The sequence below is a fragment of the Alligator sinensis genome, unplaced genomic scaffold (genome assembly GCF_000455745.1).
Source record: "Alligator sinensis unplaced genomic scaffold, ASM45574v1 scaffold98_1, whole genome shotgun sequence".
In the NCBI taxonomy this organism is placed as follows: domain Eukaryota; kingdom Metazoa; phylum Chordata; order Crocodylia; family Alligatoridae; genus Alligator; species Alligator sinensis.
This window is the reverse complement of record NW_005842058.1, coordinates 734,761-753,993: the sequence shown is the minus strand read 5'-3', so window position 1 is coordinate 753,993 and position 19,233 is coordinate 734,761. Positions and strand designations below refer to the sequence as shown.

Sequence of the window (19,233 nt, the reverse complement as noted above, 5' to 3'; positions counted from 1 at the left end):
CTGGCCTGAGTGATGGCAGTATTCAGCACTGACTTTAAAGGACAAGGTAGTATTATTCCCTCCAGGGGAGGCTCTGGGTGTAAGCCACTGACCACAGCAAAGTGTGGTTTTGATCTATATTACAGCAGCAAGCTGAGGCTGTCACTGGGATCAGGGCCCAGCTGTGCCAGGTGCTGTGCGCACACATTGTGAAAGTCCCTACCCCAGAAGTTAGACTGAGGAGAAATTACCTAAATCGTAGAGAGAGGGAGCTGGATGTGGAGGGTCAGGTGAGCATGTGTTACTCTGGGTCTCTCTGGCCAAGTGCGGGATAGGCATCGCATCCCCTGAGTCCTAGTACAGTGCATTACCCAGGCAGTCACACTGCTGCTCAGTCCTTTCCCAGATTGGGCCCAGCAGGACCATGTTATTCCCAGTTACACTAGTAGCTATGCCACCAAAGCCTGGTGCACCAGCAGGTCTATGCTGGTGTAGGGGGTAGCATGGAGCAGGACCTGGCTACAGCTGTTGTGTTGGGGGGGAAATGGCTTCTGTGTTTAATAGCATATTCCTGTCCTGGAGAATCCCCTTTGTTGGGCAAAGGGCCAGCTTGGAGCCGTGCCATACCCGGGTCAGCCTCTGCCTCCAGGGACTCAGTGTGGTCTTTGTGGTTAAACCGAGCATCCTCTCTGGCTCATGAGGCCACATGTGGTGTGGCAGTTCAGCTGCTCCTAACACCTCCTGTGCAGCCCCAGCTCATCCATCACCACCATAAGACACTTCCGCTTCTGCCAGCTTTGCCTTTTATGCAAGAACTATCAGTGGAGGTGCCCTGCTTCTCCTACCCGCTATGGAGATGAGGCGGACACGCGTTGAAAGGAATGGAAATCGATGCATGAGGCTATTGGTCAGTCTTCACTGGGGGCTTTAAGCGGCCTTACATTGATTTTTGTTTTTTTTTTCTCCTTGCTGAGGAGACCACTTCCTCTATCAAGAGCCCCTATTTCCAGTGGAAAGCACTGCTGTTAATGATGCTTTCACTGATCTCTTCTTAGACAGAGACCGTGCAGGTGTATGTGTGAGGAGTATGGAGACAGTTTCAAAGAACAAACCTTATTATTTCTAAGAGTTGCTCTAGGTCTAGGGATTTTTGGTCTCCAGTCTTGTGAGCTTACCTGGCAGGGGAAACACCGTGACCACCGAGGCGGTTTTCCTAGCACCCGGGGAAGACCACTGTCCTGGCACGGGGTAGTACCCATGGAGGTAATGTATAGTTAACTTCCCACTTTCACTTCCAGTGGGAAGATCTTGGCTTTATGCCTACTTTATGGAAATGGGAGACTCCTTCCTCGCTTGTTGCTGGGGCCTTATGGCTGAGGGCAAGTGAAACTTGGGGGCATCCGAACCCCAAGTCTCTGGGCTTGGGCCGGCATATAGGATGCCTGCCAAAGGATTTGGAAATGTCTGAAGCCCCTGGTGAGAGTGGAGGATATTTGCTGGTAGTAGGACCACATATGGTTCTGGACTGACTTACGGATTTGGCATTGATTTGGCTTGGGACATGAAAAATTTTCCTTTAAAAAAAAAAATAAAATAAAATAAAAAGTCTTGTGAGCTCACTAGTCCTTTCTAGGCAAATTTTGACCTATGTGAAGTCCATGAGCATTTTCCTTCAAGGCTTAAAGGGATGCCTCTCATACTGGCAGCTTTCTTCTGTTTGCTTTTGCAGTCCCCTTCATCAGGCTTCAAGCTCTTGAGACTTTGTCGGGCCAGCTTTCAGGTTGTGGTCAGTGACAGCACTGTGGTCTGGAAGCTGGGTTTGCAAATGTTCACACTATACCAAGCCTGGGTAGAGAACGATTAATAAAGGTTTCTAAACGGAGTTAGCAGGCTGCAGTGTGGAACGGATAAAATTTCAGTATTCCCACCCCACTCATGTCCTTCCTCACACATATGATTAAGGTGCTGCATTGAGGGTAGAGGAATCTGGGTTCGGCGTCTTGCTTTACCACAAACAGACTCGGCTCAACTTTGCTCAGAAAATATTCTCGGTGTCTTCATTTCTCATCTTTGTAATGGGGGCAGCAAGGGCTCAGCACAACAGGGCTGCAGTGGCAAATTCTTTCGCATGTGGGAGTACCTCTGATACGACAGGATGACTGTGTAAGTCCTGGGTAGGGTCTTGGCTCTCTTATTGAAACATCAAAGATTCCTATTTTTCCAAAATGAATTATAATTACAGCTGGGCGGAAGACAGTTTTCTATTACAGAAAAAATTTGGCCTTATCAAACCTTTCCCCTCTTGAATTGGATTGAGAAATCTCTCATGTTTTCAGGGACTGTAAATCAAACAAACCCAGAGACCTTTCGTCTTGAGTGAATCAGAAGGTTGCATTTTGAAGTCTTCATTAAATTTAAACTATAAAAGGACAAAGCCAAAAGTCACGCTGGCTTTTCTTTATCAATCTTCTTATTTTTTTAAAAAACCTGAAACGGGGAAGTTTCCTGACCCCCAAAACGATTGACGGGTCAAGGGGATTTGGATGCTTAATTCTCTATAAGACGCCTTTGCAAATACCAGTCAGTGTGTCTTATAATTAGCTTTCCTAGAGTGGCTGTGGGGTTGGGGGGCAAGGGCTGGCAGCGTAGCAACAGCAGAGGTGGCTATTGTGTTTATTCGTTGTAGGTTTTTCCATCTTTTTTTTTTCCTTTCCTCCACTCCAGGAGAAGAATTTTATGAAGCTTCGCCTTACGAGCCAGTCACTTCTCGTCTCTCTGATATATTCAGACTCGCTTCAATTTTCTCAGGTAATAAAAACAAAACATGCTTTCACTGCTTTATTTTCCCTTTCCTGTGAATAAACCTGCTACCCGGCTCCATGGAAATGAAAATTAGCAGCTCCTTCTCCCATTCCTCATTCCCTTCCCTTCCAGCCTGTCTACCACCTCCTTAAATCTTAGCTGCACCCCTTGCATCCTTATGCCTTGACATCTTAATTATCTGGCTAACCTGTTTCTGCCTATAGCTGTGGATGACGTCATGAGAGGCCTGTCTGCATGGAGATTTATTCTCAATTACCTCCCTGTGTGTGTGTGCTTAAGTCTGGGATAAGAATGCTTTAAATCAAATTAGTTTAAAGATTAGGATCAGTAGCAACAAGGCCCTTTCTGGGTTTGGCTAGACCTGCTATGCATTGGGCAAGTGATCACACAACTCGCTGGCAACAGAACCATGCTTTTTTGTCTGTGTGTGCGTCTCAGATCTATAGCCCCAGAGCCTTGTCTCAGTTCAGCTGGTGTATATTTGCATCAGCTTTGGTGGCTTGACTTGGCATTTAAACCAGAGTAACTGAGTACAGACCCTAGTGCTACATTTCCAGAGCACTGGACTGATGTGGGCTTATCAGTAATGCAGGATGAGGCTGAAAGACAATGCACATAGCAGCTGAGTGACTTAGCTCACTTAAACAGCTACAGGCGGGTGTAGGCTTAACAGCTGTGCCATACGAACTGGCATGCACTCCCCAGCTGCAACCCTGCTTCCCGTTTTGAATGCTTGCAAGTTTGACTTTCGTCTCCAAATGTTAGTCCCTTGCAAGGGGGAGCAGGTGAAGAGGAAGTGAAGAAATGGCGCTGAGGCTGGAAGGTGCTCTCAGCTCTTATCTTCCACTCATGATGGTGCCCAGAACAACAGCCTCCTCCTGGGAGTGGCATTTGTACAAAGATGCTGTGGTTTAGGGTTTATTTTATATTTTTTTTCCACTCCCTTTGGACCCAGCTGCTTCCAAGCGTCACGTAATAAGGAACTGATATAGTAGGCTGGAGATGTTGTAATTTGCTCGTTTGTCTCATAGACACACACAATGTGTTCTCTCCCCCAGCAGCCTGCCTAGGCCATTAAGCTAAGATTTCCCCAGAGGAAGACGCTTAGACAGAGCTCCCAGTGCTGCAAGGGATCTGAGACTGGCACCATCCCTGTTCTCTGGGTAGGATGACCGCTGCTGTAGCAAGCAGGCATGGGAAGGAGGAGGAGGGGGAAATCCATACTCATGAAGGAATGCCTGGAGGTTATCTGGCCTGATTTGAACCTTTGTGGACAGGGGACGGGGCCACTTGTCCCTTGCTTTTGGACCAGCTTTGAGCACTTATAAGAGCCCAGAGATGGAGCAGATCTGTTTGGAAGAGAGTCTTTCAATGAGTGGAGATGTGTGTGGGTGGATTTCCTGGTTTCCTGCCTCCTGGAATTTTTCCAGGTGACAAGAAGGGTCTGGAGTGGTTTGGTGGTCCCGGTTTGAAACAGTAGAAAAGTTTAAGTGATGTGCTGGGGGAAGGTACTCTTCAGACAGGGCTGGTTTATTGACCATCACTTGTTCACTGGATCCCCCAGGGCCCCTTGTGAACCTTCACATTTATGAACAGCATGGCGTTTGAGCAGCCCAGAGAGCAAGAGCAAAGCACAGTTTGTCCTGGTCTAGTTGCGAGGCCCACAATAGCTGCTTGGAAACTTCCAGCAAGTGACTTTTCCTCCCTTGAAAATGGCCTTTCCATGAAATTGCTCTTTTTTATTTTTTTTATTTTTATTCCATGGAGAAAGGTTCCATTTGTGCAAAGCAACATTAACAGCATTGTTTTCCACTGGGAAAACGGGAATGATTTTTTTATTTTTTTTGCTTAGATCCGTTTGACCTGACTTGGAACACTTTTCTTTATTGAATGGACTGGAAACGATTCCTTTCTGAGTCAGTTAAGAACAAAATGAACCTGCCTTTTAAATTCATTGCCCTGGGGGAAGGGCTGTCCTCTAGGGAGCCCAGCTCATAGCCACGGAAGCAATAATACCTGTAAGGCAACGTGGACCCAGCCAGCTAATTTCAGGAAAGTCCAAATGTTTCAGTTAAAAAATGTAGAAGCAAGGAAGCCTCAGCCTCTCCAAAACGCAACTTTTAGACCATTCTGTCCCGCAAAAAAAAAATGTTGTCCTGTATTGGGATGGAAACGAATGTTGACATGTGTTCTGTGAGAAGGAAATTTCAAAGCTTGCTAAATTTTTAATCCAGTGGTTTTAAAATCAAGATTTTTCCTGGCTCTTGGGAATAAATATCTCTGTGCATCTAAGTCTGTTTGCTACCTAGTAAAAAGCTCCTTGCCCTGGAATTGAAGATTAGGCTAGACTAATTGGACCAGCCACACAAGTGTTGCTGGGCTTCATGGGAGAAGAACCCGCTTTGGGGTTTTGTGCTCATTTGGAGTGGAATCGGGAAAGGGAAGGAAGCTGAGATGGAGTCTCTTGGGACATTTGGGCCTATGCTTTCCAAAGTGGCTAGCTGGAACCCACACCAGCAAAGTGCAGGTCTTCGGTTTGCAGGGGCACAACCAGGGTTTAGTTTATCTGTGTGGCAGAGGCTTGCATTTCCAGATCTTGGCACGTATTCTTAAGTATGCCCCTCATTCTGGTGTTCCTGGGCTGTAACACATCCTGGTAATGTGTTTTTAGCTTTAGCAATAAGAATTCGCACCTTCCTTCCATCCTAATATAGCTTTCTGCTGCGGAGCATAAACCTGAGTCTGGTACTCCGTTCACATGTAGGAACTTGATCCTACAGCTCAGTTTAGGCAGGAAAAGCCCATCCCTTCAGGTGCCGAGATCCCAGGTACCGTCTCTAGAGATGACCTGTTCAGGGGCATTATTGCAGGCTGAGATGTCTGTCTTGAGACCTCTTGAGGGGACCCAACTCTTAGGACAGAGCTGAGCACCCTCCATTCATCCCTTTAAATCCTTTCGAGGTCCTGGGAATTGTGGGCTCTCTGATCCCAAGTGACTCCTGGAGGTGTTCGTGTCACCACCTTGTGACGGAGGTCAGAAAGGACAGTGCGAGCCATCTGAAGAGGTGGCTGAGGTCTGTTGTTCTTCTCACGCCGTCTTGGTGTTCTTCCTCTAATGGCGGGATCTCTGAAACGCCCTCGAAATCTGCTTGCAGGTCTCTTTGCTGGGACAGCCATCAACGCTACCTTGCCAGTGCGGTAGTGCGAGCCCTCTCCTGCAGTCAGCTGCCCTCCAGCCACGTAAACCTGCGACCAGGCAGGTCTTCTTTTCCCTTGCTCCCCCATTCCTAAGGCACCCTTGGGTACAAGCCTAGCCTGTACCTCTTGCTTGGAGGAACCCAGGAGCCTTCCAGATGGGCCATGTTGCTATAGCTACTGAGTTCAGCCATGATAATATAGAAGGCAAGAATGGAGCGGAAGGGCCAGAATCTGATTACTCTGCAGAGATGTGTTACATGCCTCATTGCACCGTCTGGAAGGTTAGGGCTTCTTTAAGAGAGCATTCCCAGCATTGGGGCAGACTAATAGAAAAATGTCCCTTCCGCTTCTTCCAAATAAAAGCAGTTAAGGTCACAAACGGCTGCTTCTGTCAGCAGCGAAGTGACATATTGCTGTGCTCTGCTGAGAGGTTAATACTCATAGCAGGAGCAGCAGAGTAGCTCACGTGCTTCTTACTGTGCTGGCTGGCCTGGCCGGGAAGGGCTCGCTTGGGGCATGGGTGAAGGAGGGGATAGCACAGCCCTGTTACCATTTAGACTGACTGTGGTTTGGCAGGCAGAGGCTAACGAAGCATCTGGCTAGTCCACGACCTTGACAGTGCACTGAGGGGTCTTGCTCGCAGCCTCTGAGCTGTCATTCTCCGGTGTCACATCAGTGGCCTGCCTAATGTGAGCATAGTTGTTCTCAGTTTTGTTCACTTCCAAGCCTCCAGTCCCAGGCAGAGCAGGAAGTGGATTTTTTGTCCCTTTCCTGCTCTGTTCAGCACCATAAAAGAAAACTGAAGGCAGCTGCTTGACTAATTATTGGCCACATTGCAGTAATGCCCAACTGAACCCAGAGCCCAGATCGTGCTATGGGCTTGGGCAGAGACAGGCCATAAGCTCTACAGGGTGGCTAAATGAACTCATCTCTGGGCTGAATTTAAAAGCCTGGCTTTTGCTTCTGAAGCAAATTTGCAAAGCTCCTTCCCAAATGGGTCGGCTCTGGGTTCCAGACAACAATAGCATCTATCCTTCCCACCCCACCCTCCCTGCCCAGCTCCCCGTTATTGGATTAAATTATCATCAAGGAAAGATTTAGCTGGTGGATCATAAGAGAAGCAAAAGCAGCGGGGATGGGGATTATGGGTTCATGGTTTGATTTATTCACCCTCCCACCAAATAAAACTAAAAAGAAATAGCTCTGGAATGTCTTTGTTTGGATGCAGTGGCACTTATTAGAGTGTGGGGTTGGCCTTACCCTCTCCCGTGGGGGTCTGGCGGGCAGGCTGCAGCAGAAGGCAGCACAGAGGGCCATATCACTTTCACAGCAGCATGGGGCATAACATGATTATCTTTAGGTTGCATCCAAAGCCAGATGCAGAAAAACATGTTATTTAAATTTCACAGGATCAGGTTCCTCACCAACTGGCTGTCAGAGCATCGACACCATGGAGGTTACAATTGCTTCACAATCCACCACCCTGGTGCGGACTTGGTAGATGATGCCAATGCCCCTGCCCTAGCGTTTCCACCTGCCTTTCTGCTTGATGCCCCTCCCTCCCTCATTGGCCCTGGCAATCTCCAAACCCTGCCTTGCCTTTCCCTCTACTCCCCTATGCCGTCTTGCTGGCGCCTCCCTCTTTCACGTCTTGGGCAGCAGGTCCCCTCTATTCCACACCCAAATCCTTTTGCCTCCAATGTCCTTTATGGGTGGCAGAGGCCAGAGTTTCATGCAGTGGCTACTGTCAACTCCTCCCTTCCACCTGACTGAGCTTCCTCACTCTGCCCTTGCATGCATAACTGTAATGAGGGAACCCTCCCCCCCTGGGCCCCCCCCCCCCCCCCCCCCGCCCTGACCGGAAGCCCAAGCGATTGAAGCAAATGAGCTGTTACTGTTGTTTGTCGATAACAAAGCTGAGCCAGAGCAGTGTTAATTGCCTGTGGGGATAGCAGTGGGATTACTTCCCTTTCATAAAGGGGCTGTGTAAGCAAAGAGGGAGGTGATGTACACAAAACGCTTGCTAGCCGTGGCCTGGCTGACCTGATTGGGAGCTCCTGCAATACCTTAGGAGGCAATGCGGAGAGGCTGGGACTTCCAGGGTCTGATGCTTCTTGGCATCTCTGCTGCACGTCCTGCCTTCCTCTGGTCCCTTGTCATCTGAATCGGTAACACCCAATGCTTGACCTGTCATAAGTAACTAGCCATCTCTGCTCCAGAGAGGCCAAGGCTGGAATGACAGCGAGGCCTCGTTGCAGGCAGCAGCAAAGTGGGGAGCCTTGGACAGGACTAGCCCTGGGTGCTACGAGGGAAGAACAACAGGCATCAGTAGAGCTGTGTGTAGGAGAGGGCTGCAGAGGAGGCTAGTTGTACCAGCCCCTTCTGTGGGCAGGAGGCTTTGATGTCCTTGTTGTAGAGTCTCGGTCCTTTCCTCCTCCATTTGCGCAACTGCCTTCCCATTAGCTGCCTCCCGTGCTCTCCCTACCCTTGTCACTAGGATTGTTACTCCAATGCTGGGGGGGGGGTCCCCACCTGAGCTCAGTGCTCTCTGGTACTACATGAGTCCCATCCATGCCATGAGGAAGGGTAAAGGGTACGGACTGTTTGCACTACTTTCCCCCAGGGCTCCCTCTGAAAGCCCCACCTCCTCAGATCCCAGCTCCTTTCCACCTCATGAAATGTTAATGCTTGTACCTTATTAATGAGCTCCCCAGAAACTGCGCTCTTTCAAGCATCAGCTCTATTAAAATGCATCCAGGTCCCTGCAGGTCTCGGGTAGGGCAGGAGTGGGTGCTCATAAGGATTATACAATAAGCTGGCACTTTGCATAGATCTCACGCTGATGCCGGCATGTTGGAAAGCCATCGCGTTCCACTCTCGTTAACCATTTATGGGGCTTTGAGGAGAGAGACTGATGCGTCTCAGCTCTTCCAAATGACATCCCGAGGCTGGTACCCAGCTGGGCTTGTGCCCCAGTACAAAACAGATCCTGGATGCAAGGTTTAGTCTGTTGGACATGTTAAAAAGGAGGGTCTAGGAGATGGAGTGAGACCTCCATTTCTGGCTGGCTGCCTGTCTTCCAGCACTGTGCAAGACCTGAAAAAGGGTGCTTGCCTAGCATCTTTTCTAATACATTTGGTCCCATAAAAGTTATCCCCCAGGAACCCTTGCCTCTTGCATATTTTCTGGACCATCACAACTACAACGCCCTGACCCCACTATATCATCACCGTGGCATATGAAGAAGTTGCCAAATTACAAGCATGTTGTTTGGGAAGGGGGAGTGGGTCTTTGAGTTTGCTCTTGTACCCTGAGCTGTAGTTTTCCAAGGATGTATGTTGCCTTAATATGTAATATTGCCTCAATATCTTCAGAGGCCTTTCCAAAAGCCATGCCAGGGGAATGGTGTGGGATCAGTAATGGGATGCACATGTGTTTGGGTGGAGGTCAACAGCTATTTTTCACACACTGCATTTTCAAATGCAGTGCGTCATGCGGAGCAGTGCTGGCTGCGAGCGAGAATGACGGTTGTACCAAATGTAGCATCGCTCAACCCAAGGCAATCCCAGGAGCTCAGCCTGGGGATTAGGGAAGCTCTCAGCCACTCTGGTTTCAGCCTCTTCCAGCGGAGGTTGCTACAGGGAAAGACACTGGAAAGCTGGGTAACAGGCTGGGCTTCTGTCTATGATGCCTGAAATGCTTATAGTCAGAGAGAGGGCTCCATGGATGCTCCCGTTCCCTGCTTCTCTGAGCAGGTGCTGTGGTATAGAGGGCTGACTGTAGGGAGCTGGTAGTGGGGACTGCCAGCAGCAGTGGAACAAAATAAGATGGGGTGGAAACCAGAGAGGGAGGCTTTTACCTAGGCAGCTGCTTGCCATTTGCTAATTGCTAGGGCTCTGCAAATATTTCTGTTAGGAAACCCTCTTTGATGCTGCCATTTGTCTCTGCCAGGGGAAACCGGAGAATAATGGAAGAATCCAGGATCCTGGCTGGTTAACTGGGGAGGGGCAATTAGGGAAGAAATTACTGGTACAGTCAGGTGACTTTAAAATAGCACCTGGCTCTCCAAGGGCAATTCATCACTTTGACAAAAATTTCCACGTTTGCTCCTTCTGCGTGATGTGTGTTCCCCCCGCCCTCTCCCAGTTTTGCTGATTGCTGGGATTCCAGGCGCAGATGCAGGGCATCCAGCTGTGCACTTGGCAGGCCACAGTTTCCTCTTCACCATCAGCAGTCTCCACTTAACCCCCTTCTCCCTGTCACTGCCAGGCCACACGTGGCCCTGTTCTTGGCACAGTTAGACATGCAGGGAGGTGGGAAGTTCTTCTTGGAAGCACATTGCATACATATTTACAGGGGCTGCTGTGCTGATAATGCCAACGTTGGCTTAGCCCACTGCAGAAGCCTCTGTGCTGGGGGAGCTGCCTTGGGACCAAAGGACGAGAAGACACAGGGGTAGAGGTTACCAGGCTCCTTGGAGAATCAAAGGAGAAGCGTTCCCTGGCTTGGCCCTTGTACACTGTTGTGGGCTGCTCTTCTCCAGAGCCTGGTGAATAATTAATGTATATTCATTGAATAATTGACTACAAATATATTGCAAATTCATGACCTCAGTCAGGCACTGAATATTACTTGATCCCATTGCCATTTCTTGTCTGGTTTGGGTTAACTGCTTGCATGCCAGATGAGGACCCCTAATCTGGGCAGACTTTCAGGGAACCATGCATTTTTGGGTCAGTGCAGACCCAGTCCTGATTGTAGCTACACCCATCAACCATAGGCAGAGTGGTGGATTTGGGGCCTGCTAAGCAGGAGCTGAAGAGGTGAATCGGCTCCAGACTCCCATGTGTTCGTGTGTGGGAGGGAGGGAGGACAGTGCTCATGCTTTCTGACTCTGATGCAAAGGAGCCAAACTTTGGGTATGGCATGAAAGGATGTTGAGTGCTTGCACCCCATAGAAAAATCCCTCGAGGCAGAAGCTGATCCAGCTCTGCATTCTCAGGGCAAAGTTTGCAGCAGGTGGATGGAGAGGAGCAGCATCCTGTGCTTCAGTGGATACTGCATTTTCCTAATTGCTCATGCCCTCAACCTTTCCTCAGCCTTCTGGTTTGCAAACTCTGCAGCTATTCCCCTATGTCCAGGCAGAGAACACGTGGACTCCAGGCATGGGGTAGGCAGCCCCAGCTCTAGGTGGCTTGCTACCATGCTCGGCCAACCCTTCTCTCAGATGGTTGGTGCTCCACTTTGCCCAAGCTCTGTGCACGCAGTCAGGCCTCATGCTGGTGAATGGGTAGTGAGGTCTACAAGGGCTGGTGGGCCTGGGAGCTAGTTCTGCTGCTTGGCTTCCACTTCCTTCTCTGGGCACCACTGGCTTCTGAGTGCCCTTGGAAATCTGTGCTCTATGCAAGACACCCCAGGCCCAGGTTGCTGTTCTTGGGGCTTGATTCTTGTTTGTGCAATGCCCTATTCCTAGGATCATAGGAAAGAAGGGCTGGGAGGGAGCTCACAAAGTCATCATGCCTTGGCAAAGCAGAGAGGCCTGAGGCCTAAGCATGAATTAGACTGCGGTGCTATTCTGATTCTTCCACATTTGTCCTCTACTTGTCGTTGGACCAAAAGAAATCTCATGAGGTTCAATAAGGACCATGGCAAAGTCCTGCACTTAAGACGGAACAATCCCATGTACTGGTACAGGCTGGGGATTGACTGGCTAATCAGCAGGTCTGCAAAAAAAAGAACCTGGGGGTTACAGAGGACAATAAGCTGAATATAAACCAACAATGTGCCCTGGTTACCAAGGTTGACAGCACACTGGGCTGCATTAGTAGGAGTGTTGTCAGCAGATTGAGGGAAGTCATTATTCCCCTCTATTTGGCGCTGGTGAGGCCACATCTGGAGTCTTGTGTCCAGTTTGGCCCCTCACTACAGAAAGGATGTGGACACATTGGAGAGAGGGCAACAAAAATGGTGAGGGGACTGGGGAACATGACTTATGAGGAAACGCTGAGGGAGCTGGGGTTATTTAATTTGGAGAAGAGAAGACTATGGGAGGATTTGATAGCAGCCTTCAACTCCCTGCAGGATGGTTGCAAAGGGGATGGAGCTGGACTGTTCTCGGCGGTGGCAGATGACAGAACAAGGAGCAATGGGCTCAAGTTGCAACAAGGAAGTTGAGGTTTGATATTAGGAAAATTTTTCTGCCTAGGAGGGTAGTAAAGCACAGGTTACCCAGAGAGGTTGTGGAGTCTCCATCCTTGGAGGCTTTTAAGACTCGGTTTGACAAAACCCTGGTTGGGATGATCTAGTTGGGGTTGGTCCTGCTTGGAACAGGGGGTTAGACTAGATGTGATCTCCTGAAGTCCCTTCCAGCCCTCATCTTCTGTGACTCTGTGATTGTAACCCTGTCTCCCTCTCTTGGGCAGGAATGGATCCCGCCACCAACTCCAAAAGTAACCACTGCCTCGATGCAGCCAAAGCCTGCAACCTGAACGACAACTGCAAGCGGCTGCGCTCTGGCTACATCTCCACCTGCAGCAAGGAGATCTCGGCCACCGAGCGCTGCAACCGCCGCAAGTGCCACAAGGCCCTGCGCCAGTTCTTTGACCGTGTGCCCAGCGAGTACACCTACCGCCTGCTCTTCTGCTCCTGCAAGGACCAGGCCTGTGCTGAGCGCCGCCGGCAAACCATCGTCCCCTCCTGCTCCTACGAGGACAAGGAGAAGCCCAACTGCCTGGACCTGCGGAACATGTGCCGGACGGACCATCTCTGCCGGTAAGGGCTACCCTGCCCCAGCTGTCACACCATCGATGCCAGCTCCTTGCCTAGCTTTTCACCAAACCTGGGTCCCTCCCAGGTCCTCCTGGCAGCTGGGAGGGCTGGGGGGGAGGGGGGCGGGGGGCAGTAAAGGGGAGTCTCTTCCCCTGTTCCCAGTTCCTCCTTCCCTCCCAGCCCAGGTGATGAGTGGGCAGAGGGGATGCTGTGCTGTAGTTGGGGAGGGAGCCCTGGTAAAATCCCAGTATTGTGTCCTGATGTCATTTGGAGGCAAGATGGGGTTGAGCTGCCCAAATGCTGTGATGCTACAGTTAGTTTGAAGCCCTCTTTGGTTGCCAGAGTCTCCTACTGCTGCTCTCCTGTGTGCATGTCAATGGCTTCTCTTGTACTCTGACCTGGGGCTGGCTGGCTGCTGGCCTTGTCTTGTCACCAGCCATTTGGACCCTCTGGCTCTGTGAAGTGTTTGGCTAGTCAGCTCTTCTTCAGGTGTGGAAATAATTGCATCAGATTCTGCACTGGTGTGACCTGCTTTGCACCTCCACAGACTTCAGGGACTATGGAGATCTGGTATGCAGTGGGATGGGGGGGTCCAGCTTCAGGACTTGTAGCGCTGTGTTGATTTGCACCTATAGCAAGTGAGACAGTTGTCATTGTTGTGCTAGTGATGGTCTCGTGCTGTCATGTTTCATGGCTAGCACCTTGCAGGTGGATTAAGTAGCTCTCCTGTTCCTTGGGAGAAGCCTGCGACTTAGCAAAGGACTTGAGCTGCTATGCTGGTGGGCAGCAGGGTGCCTGCAGCACTCGCATTCAATTCCTTGTCCTGGAGGTGAGAGTGGCTGAGGTGAGCATGGCCACTACCTGGATATGAGCACCAGGATAAGCTGGCTTCCTGCCTGTAGACTCTGGACACTGCACGTGCCAATATACCTTGGTCTTTGGACTGTGTTCATGCTCCTCTTGCTTTGGAGCCTGGAGAAGAGCTCTCCTACCTGCATGTAGACTTGGAGAGAGAGAAAGAGGTGTTTTGTCTGTGAAAGTCATGTCTTGGGTGTGGAGGTTCAGCTGCTCAGATTGTTCCATCTACCATATTGATTCCTTCCTACCGCTGCGTGATGAATACCTTTTTGTTTCTGACGAAGCTGGGGGAACTAGTGGAAACACTCTGGTGCATGGATAATGTTGCATTTGATTTTGACCGAGAAGGGGGAGAAAATCCTGTGAAAGCTTTGGTGGTGTTGGGGTGACGTTACAGCCATGATGGTCCGGGAAATGGAGGAGAAGCAAGGGTTCTTGAGGATGATATCTTGTATTGAACCAACTGCCTGGTTGGGCTGGACTTCAACAAGCTTTCAAAGGCTGCTTTTGCTGTAGACTGCCTCATCTTGTGGCAGTTATACTGCTCCCAGTCTCAGGTTTAAAGCCCACTGGGGTAGGTCTGCAGGAGCTGCTGGCCCACTTCTAACTGCAGTGAAGCTATTCCTTACACGTGTGTTTAATCCCCAGCACAGGGGGCCTTGGTCTCATTGGCTTGCTGTTATACTAATACCAAGGCTCTTACCTTCTGCATTGTCCTGGGCAGACTGGGGCCTCATGGAGCTCTGACCTTCATTGGGAGATGGGTGCTGAGAGACAAAAGACAGCTCAGTGCTTAGGGCATAGGTGGGGCAGAGAATAGCTCTCTGCAATGTGCCCTGAAGAAGTCACTTTAGCCCTCTGTATCCCAGTTCCCCATCAGGGAAATGTGAACCTCAGCAATGTTTTCCTTCGGAGGAGTACGGGGAGGACGAATACATTAAAGAGTGAGAGGTGCTCAGACACTTTGCTGATGGGGCCGTTGAAGTCCCACAGATAGATCTGTCCCTTGGGTCACTTTAAACCTCCAAGCCTGAGTTGTCTCTATCAGTGAAGTCAATTGCTTTCCCTGCGAAGTCAGTCAAGGGGGATCAGGATTTTGCTCCGTTATGAACCTTATTATTCAAACGGCAAAATCTCCCGTTGCCCTCCGCAGAGGCAAATCAGGCCCATAAAGAACTCGTTTAATATTGGAGGTGTGTCCGTTCCCTATTGAGGTGGTGTCGGCTTCCAGAGGCGAGTGCCAGAAAGAATAAATAAAACCATCTCCACTCCTCTTCTCATGGCAAATGAATGCGTTTGAAACTTCTCAATGTGGCTTTTTATCAAAAAGTAATACAATAAGCCAATGTCTATGAATAAAAGATTTCAGGTTGGCTCTGCGAGGCGGCCAAATTAATGGCAGCTTTCCGTCAGCAGGTATGCGAGTCTGACGCTTGCTCAGACATTAAACGCTCTGGATGCATCCGACTCTGGGAGGGAAATAACCTGCATTAGGAAAGTGTTGAGAGAATGCCTGAGAGAATATAGAGCTTCAGAGCATTAATTATAGGCCCATTCCAGCATGAAATGAAGTTGAGGCGGGAAGAGGAGAGAGCCGCACCGATGTGGGAAAGTGTGTGATATTTTCCTGTGTTGTTTAACTTTGAAATATGTTCCTGGCAAAAAAAGGGGCATCGATGATGGCACTGAGTCACGGCTTTGGGTTTCTCTTCCTAATGCTGGAAAAGAAGTGAAGCGTAGAGTGGGAGGCCAGGACTCGGGTCCTGTAGCCTGTAGAAGCTACATTTTGGAAAGTTTGACTTGAATCACTCTTTTTTAAATTTTTTTCCATGTCTATAGATGATGATGCTAAGCACCTGTCTTATAGGGTGCCCTGAGCTGTGATGATGGCCCGTGGAGCACTTTGAGTTGTATGAAAGTTCAAGGGTGGCAAAGTCGACCTTTTATAGCACCCAGGAGTCCTGACTACCCATACTCCTCTGCTCTGTTAGACCGCACATGCACACTTTCCAGTCCTCTTCCCTAATTCTATGGGCACATTATGCCAGACTTCTACCCTGACTATAAATCTGCCATGGTTTTAGGATGGTACTTGTCTTGGGCTACAGGTCCTGGCTTGGGAAGGAGTCGTGGATCCGAGGTGCCTGTGGCAGCCAGTGTGGCCCTGCCCTGGCATTTTTTGCACTCCAGGATAGACACACTTGGGCAGCAAACTTGACCTCCTTGTGTTTGCAGCTGTAAATCTCTTTAAGAGTAGAGACTTGTCTGGAGCCAGGTGCTGCCCAGCCCCTCCACTGAGCCTTCCCTCTGGGGAAGCTGGCAGAAGCAGCAAGAGAAGAATTTTCTCTTTAGCTGCCGCCCTGAGAGCTAAACAGGAGATTTGATTCCCAGCATTGGGAATGGAAATGGCTCTAGCAGATGCTTTGGCTGAGCATGTGTGGAGACTGCACTGTGTGTTTGCATGCATGAGCTTTGTGTATACTTGTATCTTTGTCCAGCATCTCTGATCTGCAGTGAAAGTCCTGCTCTTTCACTCCCGAGCCCTGACAGCTCTGCTAGCTCTCACCGGTCCTGTCTTGATGGCTCCTCCATTGTAGATCTGAGTGAAGGTTTCCGCTGTGGTTTTGGCAGCACGTATTCCCTTGCCTTCAGAGGTGATGTAGTGCTCTTAGTATCTTTGCCCTCAACCAGCTTCAAGCTTGAACCCTAAAGGTAAAAGCTTAGTTACCTTAGGGTTTTATATACCACTGCCCATCACCATGGTATTGGGGTATCTTCCATATGAAACAGAGTAATTGCCAATCCCTGGTGGATATTATGGGGTCTCTGGCATTTTTGCCTTTCTGAAGCAAAAAGACTCCACCGTGCTTGGGGGTGAGGGTTTTGTTTTAAAAGTCTATAGCCTGCTTCTGTTGAGGGTGATTCTTTCAGGGTTGGTTGTTCTTAACATTTGCTGAGGACTTTGGGAGTTGAAGAGTCCTCGGTGTTGTGAGTGCTGGTGTTGTGGTGGAAAGCCAGAGCTAAGATGAAGGCACGGTCCCAGGCCAGCTCAGCCAGGCCCCACAGAGCCAAGCAACAGCATAGTGATGTCTCCCTGCTCATGGAGTGCAGCTATGCAGTTCCTGTGCTCTGCAAACCCTTGCCAGCTTTTCCATTGAAATTGCTGATGGAGGCACAGAGGTTTCTGGGTAAAAGGTGGCATGAATATACAGCCAGGTGCGACTTGGACAAGGAGGTCTGAAAGAAAGCAAATCCTGCCTCTTTGATCTCTCCTCGAGAAAGATTTGTGTGCATGTGAGTTGTGCATTTGTCAGCCATGTATGTGTACATTATATACCAGTTAGGGTGAGCGGTGTGTTGGGATTCATAGATTGTGAGGCTGGAAGGGACCTCACAAGATCATCGGGTCCAGTCCCCTGCACTAGGCAGGAAAGACAACTGGGGTCAAGTGACCCCAGCAAGGTGACCATCTAGTCTCCTCTTGAAGATCTCCAGGCTAGGCAATTGCACCATCTCTGGAGGGAGCTTATTCCACAGTCTGGTCACTGTGAAGAAGGTTTTCCTAAGGTTGTCCAGGGAGTGGGGCAGTCTGATGCATTTGTGGGTGTAGCTGAAGTATGTTGGAGAGGGATGAATGGCCTAGGGGCCCCTTGGAGTACACACACGCCAGAGTGACTGGTAGCTTTCGCTAACAGTTACAGCGGCATTTTGCAGAAGATGGTGTTCTGGGATGTCAAACATTGGGGGTCAGTCTAATTGAATGGTTTGCAACCTTGGGGTGCCTTGGGATCCTTTCAGAGGTGCCATGGATTGCCACCCAGTTTGCACTGTTAGGTTTGCAACCATGATTCACAAGATAGACTCAGAGGTTTCAAATAGCAATCCATAGTTTTGGGGTCTTGCTGAGTTCTTCGCAACAGAAAAACTGCTCTGTTACTTTTCTGTGGTCAACAAAAGAGTGAAAACCTAGAGCTAGCATTTTCTGAGGGGTGCCTTGAGTCTGAAAAGGTTGAGAACCACTGGTCTAGTTGATAGAGCTTGAATCTGTGTGTGAAGGGGCAGGGGACAGACGTCTGAGAGCCTGCACTTCAGTCACATTGGGGTCTGGAGGAAGTGTCACCTGAGATCAGAGAGATGAAAATCTCAACTGATGGTAAAAAGCCAAGGGCAAACCTCGTTAGAGCCAGATTTGTCTTGGCACATCTGAGTCTCTCACTACCCTGTCTACTTGACTTTGTCTGTCTGTCTACCTAGCTGCCTGTCCGTTTGTCATCTAGTTGCAGTGCTGTCCCTTCAGATGGACTGGAAGCCTGCATTTCCCACAAGAGTCCAGCCCCCTGCCCTCTCTCGCGCAGCAGCTGGAAAGGCTGCAGTTTATGCTGGCTCGTGTCTCCATTTCCAGAGGGGTTAGCTCTTTGGCTGTGGCAGGCTCTACCCTGTTGGTTGCTGAACTGATTGTATGTATCCAAGAATTGACGGGAACTGCCCTGATTAGGTCCCTGCTAGTTGAGTGATATCACTTGCCCTTCCTAGGGTGGTGTAGGGCATGCTAACACTGGGCAGCACAGAGTTCGATGCCCGTTTTGTCTCCCTTGACAGTGCATGCCATGCTGAACCCACACAAACTCAATCTCTGCTCACCTAGATTCTAGTCCCACAGATTGGCAACCCATGCCAAGGCCACTGGTGCTTGCTTATAGGTTTTTTCTAACACTGCACGCTCCAGCTTGCAAATATCTAGGTTACTGGGGTTTGCCCTGCATTAAGGGGCTCCTGTCTCTGGAGTTTAGAAAGTGCCAGATGGTAGGTGGCATGCAGGCAGCTCCAAGTGTGATGGAGTCTGGGATGCACAAGACTTCTCACTGCTTGGGCCAGCACCCACCATGATCACACATGACCGAACCAGGCAGACCAACCTGTTAAATAGCGCTAGCTCCAATTTCAAAACCACCTCGTAAGCCTTGCAGGCGGGAGGCGCTGTCTGATAAATGTCAGCAAGCAGTCGAAAGCTCAGCTCTTGATTGCCCAGCTGGTAATGAGATGGCACCCCATGCAAACCTGGCTCTTGTTAGGAATGGGGTAGATGGAGTCCACATCCCTTAAACTACCTTCACCCTGGAATGAGGCATTGGCCCCACTGTTGAAGTCTGCTTCACCTGTCTCCTTCCAGCTTGAGATGGAAGTGATGTGGGAACCTGGAAGCTGTCCTTGCTGCATTTCTCATCAGCATCACAACAGGAAAGCCTGGGGGTCTCGCAGAGCAAGCTGCTCAGGTTTGGTCCCAGGGCTAGTGAGCCTGGCTTGGTGGCCAGCTCCATCTCAGAACAGAACTCCTCCACCTCCCAGCCATTGCTAGCAGCCCTTCCCTAGCGATCCATGCAGTATTGCTGCATCAGGGGCTTGGTGTGGCAGCTGGGATGCTATGTGTGAAAACCTTCCCATAATATCGAATGCATCATCCTGGGCCTTAGGCAGGGCATGCTGGCAGAGCAGCTCTGTGCTCGCTGTGACATTTGCAGTGAGATTTTCAATTGAGCTCAGCACCCACAGACCTTCTCCCAGCTGGATGCTGAGACCTAGTAATGATGACACAACTAGTCACTGCCT

The 19,233-nt window shown here is 49.8% G+C and overlaps 1 protein-coding gene across 2 annotated transcripts in view; it reads left to right on the top strand.

Moving 5' to 3' along the window:
- GFRA2 (GDNF family receptor alpha 2) overlaps positions 1–19,233 on the top strand; it is an 81,166-nt gene that overhangs the window by 30,261 nt on the left and 31,672 nt on the right. For both annotated transcript variants that reach the window (XM_006022983.3, XM_006022984.3), the window contains 2 exons: positions 2,704–2,787; positions 12,423–12,771. In XM_006022983.3, the coding sequence (XP_006023045.1) occupies positions 2,704–2,787; positions 12,423–12,771 (433 nt within the window). The remainder of the gene's footprint in view (positions 1–2,703; positions 2,788–12,422; positions 12,772–19,233) is intronic.